Source organism: Agrilus planipennis, unplaced genomic scaffold, assembly GCF_000699045.2.
Source record: "Agrilus planipennis isolate EAB-ADULT unplaced genomic scaffold, Apla_2.0 scaffold52, whole genome shotgun sequence".
In the NCBI taxonomy this organism is placed as follows: domain Eukaryota; kingdom Metazoa; phylum Arthropoda; class Insecta; order Coleoptera; family Buprestidae; genus Agrilus; species Agrilus planipennis.
Window position 1 is genome coordinate 1,035,791 of NW_020438883.1, and position 19,795 is coordinate 1,055,585.

General features: G+C 35.6%; 1 protein-coding gene across 3 annotated transcripts in view; it reads left to right on the forward strand.

Moving 5' to 3' along the window:
• LOC108734668 (autophagy-related protein 16-1-like) overlaps nt 1-19,648 on the forward strand; it is a 366,227-nt gene extending 346,579 nt beyond the window's left edge. For 2 of the 3 annotated variants that reach the window (XM_018466312.2, XM_018466313.2), the window contains exons 3-6: nt 2,337-2,516; nt 3,354-3,438; nt 14,571-14,717; nt 18,488-19,648. In XM_018466312.2, coding sequence (XP_018321814.1) covers nt 2,337-2,516; nt 3,354-3,438; nt 14,571-14,717; nt 18,488-18,605 — 530 coding nt within the window. In that variant the 3' untranslated portion in view covers nt 18,606-19,648. The remainder of the gene's footprint in view (nt 1-2,336; nt 2,517-3,353; nt 3,439-14,570; nt 14,718-18,487) is intronic. The other variant, XM_018466314.2, reaches the window with a different exon arrangement.
• The last annotated feature ends 147 nt before the right edge of the window (nt 19,649-19,795 follow it).

The window sequence follows — 19,795 nt, forward strand, 5'->3', positions numbered from 1 at the left end:
TCTCAATTTTTCAGTTTTATTCATTCAGTATCTCTGTGAGAGACTCGAATCTCTGAATTAACAATTTTATCGTTCGAGTCTCTCATACAGAGACTGTGAGAGGAGATCCATAAAAACATCTAGGCAATATCTGAGAGACTGTGAAAGACTGTGAGAAACGCTCTCAGAGACGCTGAAAGACTGGAGAGAGACTGAAAATTTTTGTTCAGGGTCTAGCAGTCGTTTTTTTTAACGCTCACCTTCACTCCTTCTTATCCTGGACTGATCTTCGCATTTCCCTAAAACTAGAACAACCCACATCCTTAACTATTTACTAACAGTAATCTAATCCAGGTTTACCTCTACCGTCCTAACTCCCGTTTCTGCCTCTAATATGTCTCTGTGTAGACCTTCATGCTTAAAAAGGTGTCCTACTAACCTATCTCGCCTATTTCTTATTGACTTCCATAGAGTCCTCCATTCTCCTACTCTCTCTAATACCTCTTCATTTCTAACCTTCTCTATCCACGGTATCTTCAACATTTGCCTGTAACACCACATTCGAACGTTTCTAACCTTTTCTTTTCCGCCGTGCCCACTGTTCTTGTTTCGCACCCGTACGGCGCCGTGCTCCAAACATACACCTTTAGCATAGAAGTGACTTCTTTTTATTGAAGGGGACTCGACCCTGCGCTATCTCCTGCTTTCTATCCCTACTACTGCTTCCGTCCTGACTTATCTGACCTCCTAGATACCTAAAATCGGCCACTTCTTCTAATTTTTCGTCTTCTATCTTTATAATTGCTCTTTTCCTACTTTTTCATCCCTTGTATACCTATTATTATTGGGATTCCTATAACGCAGGATTTTTTGTACCTAACGTTTGAATGTGATAATTTTTTTTCTAAGCTTTTCAATTTTCGTGTCGTCGTTCGATTCGAAGAAATTCGCAGTGTACTTTCTTTATGTATGTGTGTACGTGCGAGGGTTTTTTCGGTCCTTATTTGATTTACCCACCGGATTTCCGGCAAGGGGTAGATAGAAATTCCCAACCTACTTCCTTTTCCGCCGTTCGGTATTTGTGTACAGCTGATTTGATTCTCTTTTCGCGCCGGTTAAAACGTTTTTGCGATTCATTACGCCTGTAAGCTGGAAAAATAGGTAGTACGCGCCCGTCGCAAAAAGCAATTCCGCGTAAAGCAGTTACCGAATTTTCATCCCGCTGATTTTGTTCTTTAGAATGTGAACGCGACACTAAGGGAAACATTCGAACGTTTCCCCGTGTGCAAAAACCCAATTGTGCTTTTATTACGGAACGTTTAAGGAAAGTAATTGTGAATTTATTTGCACCAGTAGCTTCAGCTTTTACGTTTATACCGGCAAACGTTCAAACCGGTTGCTCAATATCCATACAAATTTACCTACCCCACTTTACGTTATTATGATTGTCTCTAATAAAATTATTCCTCTTGGTCGTAACGAACTGCTGTCTTGAATTATAATTAAAATTAAACTTTAATAGGTCGTAAAATTAACAGAATGAAACGTCAAAAATTTTATCTGTTAATCAGTCAACAAAAACTCTCTATAACGAAAGTCCGAAACGTCATCAAACACTGTTCAAATGTGACGTATTGCCTCGTTATATCAGTGGATAATTGTTGTTTAATGTGATCATTATCATAGAATTAAGAGAAGCCAACCAAAGTAAAGTTACTTGATTTATTCGTAATAATCGGTTTTGTGATAGGTAAAAGTAGTAGGGTTAGGCAAATCATTCGATTAATCGATTGATAATCCCATTCCTACTGTGAAAAGTTTCTTAAAGTATATATTTCGTATGATATTAATATATCCATTAGTTCGGCATATTTGTTAATTTATTAATATTAATATAATTGCTTTAGATAATCCATTAATTTCAGTTATAAAAATCATTTAATCGAATATTTTCGGTTTTTAAAAATAATTGATTAATCGCAGTAATCGACTATTTACTAACAATGGACAATTGGTTGTTAGTTTTAATAATCTCCTGGCCCTAAAAGAGTTTATAGTCTTTGTATTAGATTAAAAAATCGGGTTGTATAATCTTCATATAACAAACGTATAAAAAAGCCTTAATAAATTAAAGTTATTCCAACTGCTGAATGTTGAATCCATCATTTTTGGATCAAATATTAAAGCTAGTATCCAAATGTTTAATTTTTTTTTGTAACAAAGTTTGACATTAGAAGCAGTTCCAACTGAATACAAAACTAATGTTATTGACAAAAACTACTTATTAAAAACATGAACGCTATTTTCTTATAATTTCAAACTTGTCGTAGTCTATAACAGTTTTCCTTTGTTTCCAGGTATAGAAACTAAGTTTGCTGGTTCCAGCTGCAATGACTTGGTAACAGTCGATGGATCAGGAACTACAATAATAAGTTGCCATTTTGATAAGAGAATAAGATTTTGGGATACTCGAAGAGAATCCAGTGCTGACGACATTGTCTTATCAGGGAAAGTGACATCTCTTGATCTTTCTCGAGGTAAAATACATAAATTCTTACCCGAGATAAAAATGTTCAGTCTCGCAGAGTCTCAAGAAAGTGAGACTCGAGACTCCGTCTCTCGTCGAGTCTCTCTGGTGTCTACGAGAGAGACTGTCGAGAGACTGTCAAAAAAACTGTTTGGCGTCTCTGAACGAGAGACTCGAGTCGCTCATAGAGAGATCCTTTCGTATCCAGTCTCTGAACGAAAGACCGAATCTTTGAACGAGAGACTCGAATCTCTGAACGAGAGACTCGAATCTCTGAACGAGAGACTCGAATCTCTGAACGAGAAACTCGAATCTCTCAATAAGTGGTGTCTCAATAGACATGGTTAAAATTTTCTAAGTTCAACATATTTCAGAGATCCCAGTCTTTCTACGAGAGGCTCGAGTCTCTCAATTTTTCAGTTTTATCCATTCTGTCTCTCTGTGAGAGACTCGAGTCTCTGAATGAACAATTTTATCGTTCGAGGCGGCCTAAGTTTGCAGCTATCCTTAAGCTCAAAGTATCTACACACTAACACTACTCTATCCCATCAATTTTGTTACTTAGAAAATAAGTAATGTCTAACCGCTCTGGGATCTTGCTCTATATCAATTCTCTTTAGAACAACAGTTTCGCATTGTAGATATAAACTAAACCACAACTATCGACTGGTTTTCCATTATGGGACTTCTGGGTCATACACATGTATTAGGTGTGTGTGGTTCCGAAGTTTCCTTTCCACTTGATACACTTGCTCAAAAGTTTGTTGTGGCCCGTAGATACGAGCATTCTCTGCATTCAAACCGGCAACGATAACAATGTTTTCATGATGTCTGTATGTTGTTTCAGACGGCAGCTACCTTCTCAGCTGTGTTCGGGACGACACCCTCAAACTACTGGATCTTCGCATGAACAAAATTGTTTCGTCGTTTTGGTAAGTCATCATACACCTTGATATATATATATATATATACATAAGTATGTAAACACTGAGGAGCCATCCATAAATTACGTAACACGTTAAGGGGGGGGGGGAGTATGACAAAGGGCAGAGAGGTCCAAAGACTTTGTGTTGTCACATGTCTAAATCTGAAATATTAAACTGCGAAATTTATATGATGTAAACAAAAATTTTCAAAAGGCTACTAACTCGATCTATATTTATAAAATAGATATAAGATTGAAAAATATATGACATTACAGCAGGGAGGGATTTCACAATTGTGATCCCTAAAATTAGTATCTCTTTCTTTTTCGTAAATTATCTCACAGGTTCGAAATACTGTTCTTGTGCCCTTTTTAGAAATACAATGGAATGATTTCGAAAGTGAATGAGACTACGTTAATAGAATTCGAATTCACATACAACAAATACTCCAGGGTTAGTATTCACACTATTTCTTCAAGTTTTAAAGCTCTAAGGATTTCGGAGATGTTCTGTTTAAATAAGATAATGTCACTGTTGTATGTTTCCATCAACTTGCTCATTTCAAATCAAACAACTTGTAAGTTTTTGAATTTTTAGATTTTAAACGTTGTTTTAGAGGTATATTTAGAAAAAGGTCCCCAGGTATGTCTAGGCCTAATAGTGTAATAGTAATATTTCAGTTTTATCGGAAAAAAGAAATTGTTTTCTATTATCTAACAAAAATTTGCATACATATTTCTTAATCTTGCAATCTGAAATATTGGTATTTTAATGAGAGACAGGGGTATGTCATCATTTATTGGATTTTAATTAAAAATTGTTTAGTCTGAATGGAGAGTCATCACATCTATGCACGTTACAGAACAAAGGATGCTATAGAAGTCAATAAGAAATAGGCGAGATAGGTTGATAGAACATGAAGGGCTAGTTAGAGATATATTAGAAGTAGAAACAGGAGTTCTTACGAGTAGAGATAGACCTAGATTAGATTACTGTTCACAAATAGTTAGGGATGTAAGATATTATAGTTTTAACTCAGGATATGAAAGAGTTGAGGTATGTGTCCAACCAGTCTTAGGACTGATAACCCTATGATGATGACGATGGTGTACGTTATTTGATCTGATATTTTTTTGTAACAGTTCAAGTTAGATTTCTGTTAGCGAAGACTACAAATTAGCTGAGCGCGCGTGGTAAGGTCTACAAAAACATCAGCCGCAACTAAATCTAGTTAACCGAATAATTACGTAAATATTTACTTTGTTTTAGCACAAAATTACCATAAAAAGCTTGTTGTTTATACAATCTGCTATTGTATTATCGAGTTTGGTTCGTTCGTGTATGCACGATGGAGTGGAAACAATAGCTAATTGCTTACTTCATCTTTCGTTCGGTGCAAGGTATGCGTTTAATAATAATTGCTTGTACGTTCCTAGAGAATCGTTTTCTACATGTTTGTAGAACAAAGTTTCGTATTTACCTTCGCCGGAGCGATAATCCGACGATGTACACTTAGTTAACCGTTTTGGTTTCTAATTGTGTAAACATTGTGAATTGGAGCATTAACAACACGGCTCCTGGTCAAGACCACTTACTTCTCTGTGAAGTCTTCTCCTGGACAATTGAAATATGTAGCTCCCCTGGCGTCAAAGGAAGCGTTAGAGGCATTTAATATGTGGTGTTATAGGATAATGTTAAAGATAGCGTGGGTGAAGGATTAGAAATGAGTAGGAAAACAGATTAAGTTAATAATAAATAGACGAGATAAGTTGATATAACACCTTCTCATACTTAAAAGGATAGTTAGAAACACATTAAAACCAGAAACAGGAGTTAAGAGGGGTTGAGATAGTAGACCTAGACTAGATTTCTGTTAGCACATAGTTAAAGATTTTGGTTATTCGAATTTTCGAGAAATCGAAGATTGGCCCGAGATAGGAAAAAGAATAGTAACTCAATGGTCGAATTGCTTTTATTTGGCAATGAGCAAAATTGGTCTTGATGTTACAGTCTTGGTCGTGTTCTTGGTCTTGGGAAAATGCAGTTATGTGTAGTAGTAGTTTTGTTGATATTTACTTTAATCCAGGGGTCGGAACACTTTTAAGCTGGAAGAGCCATTTACAATAAAAATATTGTTTCATGAATCTCAAAGAGTCACGAAGTTTTAATTCGGCTTTTACAAGATAAATAGTATTGAAAAATACAGTGCGATTATGAGGTCGTGGCATTCTGGAAGACTGTTCCAGGTGACGAAAAATTACTGACTCAGACGTGGGCATCCTTTTTACAGCTGTCCGCTTCTGTTGCGATATCAAAAGACATTTATGCCTTCTTCTAAGCTGCTACTTATACTCATAAATTTCTAACTCCACAAATCATTGCTTTTTGGGTAATCGGATTTTAAATGAACCAAGGTAGACTTGTTACTTTTGAACTGATTAAATCATTCATCAAACCCATCCTTCATTGTTTTGATCGTTCTTGTGAAGTAATCATCTATGTATGTTAATAGAAGCACTAAGGTTTTGAAATGTAATAATGTTTCCATCATCATATTTTCTGCCAAAAGAAGCAATTTATTTTCAAACGAACTACTTCTTCCAATAATAAAAATGTCGCGCTTCCTCTTCCTTGAAGCTTTTGGTTCAGTTCTTGTGATATATTGTAGCGTCAGTGAAAGAGCCGCGGTTTGCCGATCCCTACTTTAGTCGATCGACAATCGGCATTGTTTACGTTCTCCATCGTTATACTTTTTAAGCCCTTATCTCAACTCGATGCATAGGTACAGACCTATGTTGCCAATTCACGTTCAAGACTGGCTTTGGATTATAATTTCTTGTGTTTTTTTTTAACTTTCTTGCTTCTTAATCACGTTGCTGTACTCACCATGTGATTCCCCATTGCATCTAATTGACATCCTGCAAAGTTTGCTACTTATTTCAGAACCACCCTCTGTATGTACCATTCCAGTGAAAACAGTTTTAGGATTGTAGGCCGTTAAACGTCTCTTCAGATTCGCCAGAACCCTTCGAACTGACCGTTTTCCTTGTTTACTAACGGAACGGTATTTCTGAACCACTGAATTGTGCCCTCATCCTGGGGCACTCTGTTTACTTGTTTGCCTCATTAAACCAGTCAAAGTTTACAGTTGTATACCGTTTGAATTGTTCAATTAACATTCTGTTTAAGCGCAGGAAGGGGTTCGGTTTCCTATTCTCCAAAATGGGGATGTTCAGAAACCGGAGACGTCCGAACTTACTAGATTAATGATTTATTTATCGTAATTTCATCGTAATAAAAAAAGGCACAGAATTTCACTAATTGATATAAATACCTAGTGGGTTGAGGTCTCAAACTCCTATAAGAACCAAGATTCGTAGGAAGCACTTTTTTATTTATTTTACTACGATTAAATGTTTCTACAAAACGTTCGCCGTAAAGAATTTAATATCTTTAAGAAGACTTTTTTATGAGACCCCAAAAAATTCCTTGTGGGACATTTGCGTTACAAAGAAAACCCATTGTGTGGAATAAGAAAAGCTCTTGTATAGCAGAGATTTCTGTAAATAGAAAGTGGGTTGGCATAAAATGCGAAAATTATGAGCTTTTCGTAGGAGACTTTATTGAAAAAGCAAATGAAATTTTTTACTTACTCATTAATTAATTTGGCTTTTAAAACATCGTTTATGTTAAGTTCTTCGTCAGAAATTTATCGTGTTAGACGTGGATCCTAATTTCAATGCCATTGGATCTCACCAGCACGCCATAGGCAATCCCAATAAATCATAAATCACTCATTCGATACATTTCTACCCAACAACTTAAAATAAACGTCGTCGATTCAGTTCAGCAACTTGATTCCTAAAAAGGCCTTATCTAACGCGTGAAATACTTTATTAACCGATAAACTCCACTAGATGACGATATTCTGCTTGTACATAATTGGGTTTTATGTCGAGTCAAATAACAAATCGTTTTTCAAATAATGCAATACATTTATAAATTAAATTGATTGTATTTTTGTATTGTTTCGCATTAATTGCGACATCGTCAGCAGTTTACGTGAAACTTAACTCTTTTGTACTTTAATTATTGCTGAGGATATAGAAGAAGGTGAAAAGTTATTAGTTCAGCCACCCTCAGTCCCTTTCTTCATTTAACAATTCGTAGCATTCTTCTCGATTTCTACTATCCTCTCACAGCTTAGACATTCTACCTCCCTGTTACATATCCTACGCAGTCTCTCATCTTCATTTATCCAATATTTACATCCTATACACTCGCTGTCTTAAACTTTGCCAGCAAGTTTATTTCCGTCCTCCTAAATACCCTGGCGCCCGATCCCCTTACAAATCGTTCCACAAAATCTCTTTCGGCCCCACAACGTATCTTGACTTATTATTCTTAAATCTTCTCCCATCATCAATTCCCCTATATGGATCCGTTTCCTAAACCAGCCCCTCACCAATCTCATCAAACCCATCTTCCCCTCTCTCTATTATAATTAGTTTTCGTCCCTATTTCCAATACCTCCTTCTTCCATATTTCCTTCCTCATATCTTTCTTCTAGCCTCCCCAGTCTCTCCTCATATGTCACTCTCCTTTTTATCACTCCTTTCCATATTTAGTTTCCCCTGCTATAAGATAATCTGGCGTAGGTACTTCTCCCTAATTGCTTAATATATGTTTTATATAAGACCTCTAAATGCTTTTGTCCTCCAATCTCCATATAAAATATTACACTGCTCACCATCAATAATTTATGGCCTAACCCCCTTACCTTTCCCATAATTGTCCTTTCCATATCATCCCTATTATTATCGCCGAGCATGTATGAAAGATATGAACAATTTCTCTCTTTTCACCCCCTTCCTTACTATTTTGGTTTTTCTCTACCGCTTCTTCCTCTTTTTTCCCAACTTCTATAACCTTTGATTTTTCATTATTTAGCTCCAGCCCCTTCTTTAATGAATACTCTTCTAGCTTTCCTACCATTTGCTTTAATATTACAAAATTATCCACCACTAACACTACATCTGTATATGCAATAGCTCATATCTTTTTCCTTCCCACTACTATCCCCTTCCCTTATTTTATTCAATTCATCTTCCAAGTCTCTCAAATATATATTAAATATTTGCCTCCTTAACTTATATCCTTCCTTTACACATCTAGTTGTCCAGAATTTTACCCACTTCTTTACCAACAACCCTTACTACTTTTGTTGTTTCCCTGTAAGTCTCCATTACCTAGTCTTTTTATTAAACTCCTTTCTACTCCCACTTTTACTAACATATTCATCACTTCCCCTCTATAAACATTAAATATACCCTTTTCATTTTCTCCATCATATTTTTAACATATAAATCGCGTCTATCCCCCTCTCTCCATTCTATTCTGAAACCAAATTGCATTTCACTTAATAACTTTTTTAACAATTTGACAGTATTCCTTGTTCCCTTCCTTAGTACCGGATCAATCGCTCCACACTTTTATGCTTCAGGTATCCCATTCCCCTTCCATATCTCTATATTTTTGTATAATTTGTCTAAAATATATCTCGCGTATCTCTACATCCCCTGAGGAATTCGATCTAGCTGAACCACTTTTTTTAGCGCCTTTATTCCTTTTATAACTTCCTCCTTTTCCAACCTCTCCTCTCCTTTCTGCTAGTGTCCCAAACTCTCCTATTTAATGCAAATTTCTGATTATAACTTTTCAGTTAAAATCTATAGAAGTTTGTGTACAAATTTTATTGAAGACCTCGTATGCGTATCCATTCCAAAACGAGTCGAACACTTGCTCAACCACAGTACCGTTAGATGCCACAGTACGGTCCATTAACTAATTTATTCCACCGTTAATAGTTATCTAGTTAAATAGAAATAAATGTATCCCACTTTAGTGTAATACCAGCAGATGTCAGAGCATGGTAAATTACAATTGTTAAATCAGTTACACATATAATATTACAATACTTAAAAGGTATTTTTATCATAATAATGCTGTATCAGTGTTTCTAAGGACTTGGTATTGTTATAATTACATTTAAAATGTTTGATTTCAGTAAGTGTAAATATTTGGTAACATAGTAAAGCTTAAATTTACCAGCAGATGTCACGGCATGGTGTTCTAGGTGATTAATTAATTATCTTTGGTACCGCTAGATGTAAGGTTTGGTATTTTAAGTAACTTACTTAAGTTGTTTGGTATTAATAGATGTCAGTGCTGGTATATTCCAGAGTTTATTTTTAATTTTGTGCTGGGAATTATTACATTAAAAGTTATGAATAATACAGTTAATTAAAAAAATTAAAAAGCAATGTGCTTGTGTTGGAATAAATTATTGTGGATTAACAATAAAAAGGTTAGATATTATAATACACAAGTTTTGTATTCACAATTCACAGTTACTTGTTTATAAGGCTGTTTTGGGAAAGAATTTTAAATAAGTAGATGTAAATTATTAATAAAAAGAAGTCACTTCTATGCTCGCGAACGGTTAAATTAGAAATTCGAAAAAGGTTGTTAAAGGTGTATGTTTGGAGCACGGCGTTGTACGGGTGCGAAACATGGACAGTGGGAGCGGCGGAAAAGAAAAGGTTAGAAGCGTTCGAAATGTGGTGTTATAGGCGGATGATGAGGATATCGTGGGTAGAAAATGTTAGAAATGAAGAGGTATTAGAAAGAATAGGAGAACAGAGGACTCTGTGGAAGTCAATAAAAAATAGGCGAGATAGGTTGGTAGGACACCTTCTTAGGCATGAAGGTCTAGTCAGAGACATATTAGAGGCAGAAACAGGAGTTAGGAGGGGTAGAGGTAGACCTAGATTAGATTACTGTTCTCAAATAGTTAAGGATGTGGGTTGTTCTAGTTTTAGGGAAATGCGAAGTTTAGCTCAGGATAGGAAAGAGTGGAGGTACGTGTCCAACCAGTCTTAGGACTGATGACCTTATGATGATGATGAGATGTAATTTTAGTAGGTATTTATTAGAAAATTTATGTTACCCATCTATTAACAATGTTAAGATGCAAATCCCTTAAGAGATTACTGTTCTTACAACTAAGAGGAAGTTGATAAAGTTTGACCGGACTTCCCGAAAAGTTATTTCCGTTTCTTGTTAGTCAAAACCACAAGTAGCGTTTATATTATTATAATCTTCGTGCAAGCACTAGTACGACATCTCTCCTTCGGGTTTCGTATCCTTGCAGCATCTGCTGGTAAAATTCGTGGGAAGGTCCCACAAAAGTTTATCCTGATGTTACCATCATAGTCGGGGTGACCGCGCGCGCGTCCTTGCGGGGGACCGTGCCATCCCCATCCGCGCCCTTTCTATTATAAACAGCTTGCGCTGCATCTGGAGTCTAATAAAGTTCCAAAACAAAATTATTATTTCGAAGAGAACAACGTCTGGCATAGCGGCGACGCTCGGCGACGCTGACGACGCTGACGACGACGACACAATAACGGAATGTGACGGGTCGAGATAATTTTCGTAACTCGTCGCCCACCGAAAGCTTTTACCATTTTCAACGTGTACGTCAGTATATACGGGGTCACTCTAGAAAATGATATTATCCATCGTCGAAGAAGTAAAGCATTGAATCTTCGGGTTTTGTGTAGTAAATTGGATCGAGATGCAGTTGTGTGTGGCCGTCTACAAAATTTGTGAACACATACATACTGTGGATTACATTTTTTTTGGTCACATCTGTCTGAAAATATCTTCGGCTTCTCCGAAAACTGTCCTAAAGTAACTAAACTTTTAAACTCTTTTGAACAAAACGCAATATCCCTCATAAGCTTCAAACTAAATTTATTTGTATTATTAATCATTAATATCTAGGAATTCGGATAACCCATGATGGAAGAAGCTGTAGGCATGTAAAACAACCCGAAATAAAAATGTTCAGTCTCTCAGAGTCTCTGAAAGCGAGACGCTAGTCTCCGTCTCTCATCGAGTCTCTCTGCTGTCGCTGAGAGAAAAAAACTGTTTAGCGTCTCTGAACGAGAGACTCGAGTCGCTCATAGAGAGGTCTTCATTTCGTATCCAGTCTCTGAACTAGAGACTCGAATCTCTCAATAAGTGGTGTCTCGATAAAAGTTCAACATATTTCACAGATCCCAGTCTTTCTACTAGAGACTCGAGTCTCTCAATTTTTCAGTTTTATTCATTCAGTCTCTGTGAGAGAATTTTATCGTTCGAGTCTCTCATACAGAGACTGTGAGAGATCCATAAAAACACCTAGACAATAACTGAAAGACTCTGAGAGACTGGAGAGAGACTGAAAATTTTTGTCTAGGGAAATGATAGCGCAGGGTCGATTCGCCTTGAATAAAGAAAGTCACTTCTGTGCTCGCGAAAGGTTAATTTAGAAATTCGAAAAGGGATGTTAATTTTCTAATTAACGTTGAATACCCAGACCTTTAATTGATATATGGTAATGGTACATGTACCTGTGACCTACACAAATAATAAATTGTTCTAAAATGTTGCCAGACGTTCCTGGTTCCTTGTTCAGTCGATATAGCGGTGAAGACGTAGATTATTCTTTTCCAAATTATTACAGAATACTTTGTAATGATAACATTTTTCACGGGAAACTAAACATTTAAGTATCACTTTATGAAAACAAAAATTTTCTAATTCAAAATCATTATTGGAAATGGGTACACTTCAAATATTTCATTTGTATTTGCACCACGACAATTTACCATATATAGTACCAATGACCAACATTTTTTAAAAAGTGCCCTAAAAGCAATTCTACATTAAAATTCGAGGCATTACCTTGTACATTAGTTTTCACAACAAAAACTATATATATATAATTCCGTGATACTAATTCCTGGTTTCAAACCATGAAAATTAGATGCATTTTGTTTCTCTGGAAAAAGAAATTTACTTATTGTAAGTGATTGCCAACAAATTGATCTTGTTTACTTCTGGGCTAGTAATGAGCAAATCAATACCAAGACCGTCCCAGTCTTGGTTTTGTTTATTCGGTCTTAGTCTTGGACGTGCTCAAATACTTCTCGATCTTGTTCTTGGTGTTGTTTCTTATCTCTTTGTCTTGTTTATTTAATAATTTTAAACACAAATTTTTCTATTTACAATACATATTCGACCTTGGTTTTAGTCTTGGTCTTGTTCGTTTGGTCTTGGTTTTAGTGTTGGTTTTGTTCCTTCTGTCTTGGTCTTGCTAACATAAAGACAGTCTTGGTTTTACATTGTCACTAGACAAACACCAAGTCTCATCACTATTCTGGGCTAGGCAAACTATTTATGAAGCAGTCCCTGTATAATGTCGGATGTAAGGGTGTAAATGTGTATGTGTGTCTTTATGGACGAAGGGGAGGTAGAGTGCATTTGCCGACTTTCACGATAAAAGATTGGCTTTTCTCATGCGGTGAAAAACAACATCGGGCCTTTATTTACTCCACGTCCTTTATCACACCATCCAGGCATATGAATTCCGTTACACTGAGCTAAAAAAAAGGGGACGTTTGCGTGGATATAATGCCCCTGTTCCTGCCCGAAAAAAGGTCAGTATAACGGGATAAACATCCTTTGGACCTTTATAAAACTGTTATCATAGCTACTAATAGACTTGGGAATACTTCTATCCTGGTTTTCTTCTTTATACATTCCTAACATAATCGTAAGTTTTGCGAACAGCTGGGAATGAATGTATTGAATTTTAACGTAAACAAATGAAACATTAATTTTATGATAGTAATGTAAAATGTAAGAAATTGTTGTATAAACAATTGTGGGATGAAATGGATAAAAACAGTTGAACGAAAGAAATAGTGTAACGAATTCTTCAACTCTCATCATCATCATAAGGTCGTCAGTCCTAATACTGGTTGGACACGTACCCGTACCTCCATTCCTCTTTCTTTCTGAGCTAAACTTCGCATTTCCCAAAAACTAGAACAGCCCACATCCTTAACTATTTGCGAACAGTAATCTAACCTAGGTCTACCTCTACCCCTCCTAACTCCTGTTTCTGCCTCTAATATGTCTCTGACTAGACCTTCATGCCTAAGAAAAAAAACTTTTAAAAAAAAGCTTTTGGGTGTTTCATTCCCACCAGCCAGTAATGCTGGTGGGCGGGCAGTCCCTCCGGACTACGCCGGAAGGTAGGGCGGAAGGCCCTCTTCAGCCTGCTTTCAGGAATCGTGGGAATTGGTGGGTGGTGGTTCGGGTGAGAAAGATGAGACGGACGAAATGAAGACAGAAGAGAATGAAAGATTATCTGTGGAATATTACTGCCTCAGCATTTGCCTAAGTGATCCAAGGAAACCACAGAAAAACGTGGACCAAGGCAGACGGACCCGGAATCGAACCGGCGTCCTCCCGAATGCTAAGCAATGGTCTAGACCTCTCGGTCATGCCTAAGAAGGTGTCCTACCAACCTATCTCGCCTATTTTTTATTGACTTATATAGAGTCCTCTGTTCTCCAATTCTTTCCAATACCTCTTCATTTCTAACCTTCTCTATCCACGGTTTCCTCATCATTCGCCTGTAACACCACATTTCGAACGCTTCTAACTTTTTCTTTTCCGCCTCGCCCACTGTCCATGTTGCGCACCCGTACAATGCCGTGTTCCAAACATACACCTTTATTCAAGTCTCATATTTTGTAAAATTTCAATCGACTTCACTAAGCGGTTTAAGAGATATTTACGAATTAAAATCGGTAAAAAACCGTTTTTTGCCTCGCAGTTATAATGTTAACGAACAGGATATCCGATAGTACAAAATTCTGGAACTAACTGACGCTTACAACGTTTAAATAAAATATGGAACGGTAGCAGACGCCTAGTTTTGATATCCAGGATGTTGCCCTTTAATCAGAATCTTAAATTAACAGTCAGTAATAATTTTGTTATATTCGCGGTAGAAGAACTTAAGCTAAACAGCTGGGAAAAAGTGAGCGGGTCTATATGCGAGTGTATAATTGGTTGCATAGAACCTAATTACATGTACAGTTGGTTGCTTATAGATCCATTATGAAACTTTCGCTGAAAGGCGAAATTAATCTGTAAGTGGTAGGGTTTAACTAGTGTAACTATAACAGGTATAACATATAAATAGTAAATGTAACAATAGGACATTTTGGTTACAGTTGCGACGGCTTTAAAGTTGGATGCGATTGGGCAAGAGCTACTTTCAGTCCCGATGGACAGTACATCGCTGTTGGTTCTGCTGATGGAAGTGTTTACGTATGGAATGTGAACAGTGGAAAACTGGAAACTATCCTGAAGGAGCACACGTAAGTTGTAAATGAGTTGTTTTTGTTTTACGCCCTTTTTATTCTACATTGTTTGCTTCATTCTTTCACTTTTTATTGCCATCTGAGCATGCTTTTGTGCAATCGTAAAAATGTAAGCATGTGGAAGACAACTAAAAGCTTTCCTTTTACCGTCCGTTGTCTTTACAACCCTGAAATTTTCATTTTTTAAGACGTACGTATGAATATATATATATCTACATCTACAAATCTGGTGTCGCATTCTTTAGGTCCTTTTTTACAAGATGGAGTAGTCAGAAAGAGACAGTATATAGTACTCCATTAGTCATGATTTGTTTGATCTTTATAAAGAGCGAATATATAGATAGGAGACGAAAAATTAGAAGAAGTGGCTGATTTTAGATACCTAGGAAGTCAGATAAGTGAGATGGAAGGAGTAGTAGGGATATAAAGCAGAGGATAGCGCAGGGTCGTGTCGCCTTTAATAAAAAGAAGTCACTTCTATGCTCGCGAACGGTTAATTTAGAAGAAGAAGGTTGTTAAAGGTGTATGTTTGGAGCACGGCGTTGTACGGGTGCGATCATGAGGATATCGTGGGTAGAAAAGGTTAGAAATGAAGAGGTATTGGAAAGAATAGGAGAACAGAGGACTCTATGGAAGTCAATAAAAAATAGGCGAGATAGGTTGGTAGGACACCTTCTCAGGCATGAAAGTCTAGTCAGAGACATATTAGAGGCAGAAACAGGAGTTAGGAGGGGTAGAGGTAGACCTAGATTAGATTACTGTTCGTTAAGGATGTGGGTTGTTCTAGTTTTAGGGAAATGCGAAGTTTAGCTCAGGATAGGAAAGAGTGGAGGTACGTGTCCAACCAGTCTTAGGACTGATGACATGATGATGATGATGATGATGATATAAAATTTATTTAAAATTGTCTGGCTAATCAGAATTGTAAGGAAATGATTATGATTGTCGAACTTGACTAGTCGGACTTGTTTAAATGGCGACATATTCGGTCATAGAATCATGGTTCGCATGTGGTAATGTTTGTGTTTAAATGCCCGCCTGGAATCATTACATTCCATTGCATTACCATTGCCAACGGTACCTTCTTTCCTAATTTTGACTCGTCATCATACAGTCCTCACTTCTAAGGCTGGTTGGGCACGCACCTCCACTCTTTCCTATCCTGAGCTAATCTTCGCATTTCCCTAAAATTGAGCATTTTACATCCCTAACTATTTGTGGACAGTAATCTAATCTAGGTCTACCTCTAGTCCTCTTAGCTCCTGTTTCTGTGTCTGTGTCTCTAACTAGCCCTTTATGCGTGAGAAAGTGTCCTACCAACCTATCTGGCATATTTACTATTTTGGCTATACCATTATCATCCTCTAAGACTGCTTGAACACGCACCTTCACTCTTTCCTAATCTGGGATGGGAAGTTAAGCTAATTGTTCTAAATGTCTCGCACCTATCCGCGCCTCTCTTTCTAGGTATGGCTACTACCACGTTACGTTTATAATTTTCTGGGACTTTCGCACTTACGTAAATGTATCTTAGTAGCTTAAACATAGGATCTGAAACCTCTTGTCCTGCATGTTTCCGCCTGTGTCCCATCTATATGCATCTTATATAATAATTTTTTAAAGTTTTGTAATGCTACATCGAACTCTTCTCTCATTATGGGATGATCTAGCTCATCTATCTCCACACTATCTTCCTTTTCTAACATATCTCGTAACTCATGGCCTGCATGTAAATTTTCTAAGTATTATTTCCAGCTGTCTGCATTTTCCTCATTTTCTATCAAAATGACCCCTACCTCGTTTCTTAGGTTCAGGTTCAATTTCTTTTGATATTATACCTTTACCCTTTAGTTACACCACTGGCTACTATAAATAGAATATTTATTGCGTTGTCTGACAGTTATTAAATGCTTTCCTAAAAACACTGAAGTTTTTAGCCGAATGTGTAAATAAAATTGATAAATTTTTAATCAGTATATGTTAATTTTAACTTTACCTGATATGAACGTATAAAATGTCTTAAATCTTTAAACAAACAAACATATAACAAAAAAAGCTGTTTTCATTTGATACAATACAACATCTTGCCTTCAAGAGCGATAAGGCCGTCCGAGACAATGACAATACAAGGGCAATGTTCCTTTCTTTTACCACATAACGTATAATCCTTGTTAAGTTGAAAATGTTAAAGTTGATTTGAATATTTTAGGATACACATAAAATACTGCGGTAATTGTAATTTGTAGTTACAAATGATGGATTATCTACTTTTCATTCACTTTAATTCGACATTTGAATTGAATGTTGATCAAAATCTATAATTCAATTAATTCTTGGTATTTTAATGTGATTTATTATCAATCGAGATTCAAAGTAGAAAGAGGAGACTGTGGTAAATATTAATTAAAAATTAAAAGGAAGACTTATAAGTGGGCGAAACAATTGTCCGCTCAAATAAAGTTTTTTTGTGGTAATTAGGGGTGAGTCTTCCTTTTAATTTTTAATCAATCGAGATATTTAGATGCAATTAAATTGGAAATCTTTACTTTATATACTGATTTAACAAAAAGTTAAAGTTTATTGAGAATAATAAACTACGTAATTTTAACTATGAAGGAAATAAATTCTATTCCTTCATAGACAATACATCTCTTATCAAGAACCAATAAAATTTTATGTACATCATCATTAACTCAATTTTTGTATTTATGCATGCTAAATCCTACAGTTTCTGATGATGTTTTTTAGATGTTGCAACATTTGAAAAATGAATTTATTTTTAACTATTTTCAATGTCGATCACACGCTAGAGAATATCAATGGATATGTATAATTCTTTGAAACTTTGAAAACTTTAAAATGTAGCCCAAATATCTAGGAAGACACCCCTTTTCATTTCACTTCAATAGACCTAGTAGTTTTGAACTTAATACGTATTTTAATATCTTAGTCACCATCTATGGTTTCTATATTAGTCAATAAACGAACAATTAATAGTTACAGTGTTATGACGTTTATTTTCACTATTCATACGTACCTTTGAATAACTTACGAAACAAATTCGTGAACAATTTCACTTTTGTGAAACAATCCCATCTTGTTTTTCTATTCATTAACAAAATTAACATCTGATAAATAACGTCGAATATTTTCTTTTACTAAAATTGTCTACTTTAATAACATAAAAAAGGATAGTTTATAATCGAGTGATACTTGTAACATTACACGCATTTTTTACCTTCAAATGGACCAGCACTCCTCATAGCATTCATCCAAAACTTTTCTAGTGCATGCAGTTGTATTCATACACTTTGTTAAAATCACGCTTTTCTGGTATTTATGGATTGGGTATTTTGACTTAATGGCATCCATGGTAGGGCGCATGGTGTGGTGGAGAGTTGTACCTTTACTACAATGGTAGACGTTTTTCTCGCATTGTAAATTCAAAACCTGTCTGGGTAACTTTTGGCTCTTCGAAATAAATCTGTCGCAATTCTTTTTCTTTTCGATTTAGTTGTACACAAATAGTCAAAAATCTCAACTTGTTATTATTCACCCTCTGAATGTACAGGCAAACAAGTAATGTGTCGTCTTGTTTTCACCCATCGCATACGTTTTCCATTTCTTGATATCATCCCATGCCACTTTATATATATATATATATATTGCTTTGGAATTAATTCATAACTGGCAAAAAAAACTGCTTTTCTGTGGATTGCTTCGCTTCCTTAGTAGTGAGTTTGTTAGGACATGTTCAATTTTTAAAGGTCAACTGTTGGCCTTTTCTCTAGGTCAGCAGTAACAGCTACCTCTTGGCACCCTTATGGAACCTATCTGGTCAGCGTGGACAGGTCCAAAACTGCCGCGATTTGGGGAGACGTCTAACGAATTTATCTTGATCCAAGTATCTCCTGTCTTACAAACACAACTGTTGAGCCAAAATTCGGAATGGTCTTCGTCGCAAAGGGCAGTCAACAAATTGTACTGTGGTCAATAAAAAAACTGAGACTCTTATTTTGATAAACCAGCGTCGCTTGTTGTAAAGATGAACATCATTACTATCCATTTTTTAGCAGTATACTAACTTGATCTATTATTTTATCCATATACATATTATTACTTGGTGTGGGCAAGTTTTCAAATTATTTCAATTTTTTCGAGTTGGTAGCTCAACGAAATTTTTCGACTAATTGAAATATTTTTCGCGTTATAAAAAAGTTTTCCCAATTTTCAAAACAATTTTTAATACAAGGGATTAATCCCCATAATGTTTTTATTTCAGTCATTCGTTTAGCCATATTTTTTTAATTCCCTCGTTTACTTCAAGGTACTTAATGCCATTTTTAATTGTTAACAACGGCTACATTAAACAGTAGGTTTTTTTAATCATTTGTTTATCTTTTTATTTAGATGTTGAATTAATTTTAATTTACCTACTTACAATAATTAGTCATTTTGTGTATATATACTTTTAAACACATTTATTTCATTAGTTTTAAAAGCATACGCTTATAGAGATACCTATACGTTATTACTCAAATTTATGTGTAAACTCTCTGAAATGATCTTTTATTTTTTTTTTCTTTCCGTTGTATTCCAGTCAAAGAAACTGATAAGAAAAGAAGACCGTTTTAGAGAGCTATGAAATAAAAGAAAAAAATCAAATGAAAACTGTTATTATTATTATTATTATTGACTGAACGTGTAAAAGCGCATCATTATATGTCGATGTATTATAAGATATTAGTTTTTAAGTCGCAAAATAAAAAACGTTCTTAAAATACAATTAAAATATTTGTGACATAAATTCGAAAATACAGTTGTAGTGGATTGACATAAGTATAAAAAGCCGTTGTGTACGGAAGTCTTTTAAGATAAATTTGTACCATTTTACTCCTGTACATATTTTGGAATAAAGCGTCTAATTTTTGCAATCTGTACCAAAATATTCTCAATAACCCGCAGGTCATTTTAAAATCTACACATTGCAAAATTTTATTCATTTATTAAGTTTCTTGCAATTTTATACGTTGTAAGCTAACATTAATATATTAATAAAATTTGGCAAAAGGTAC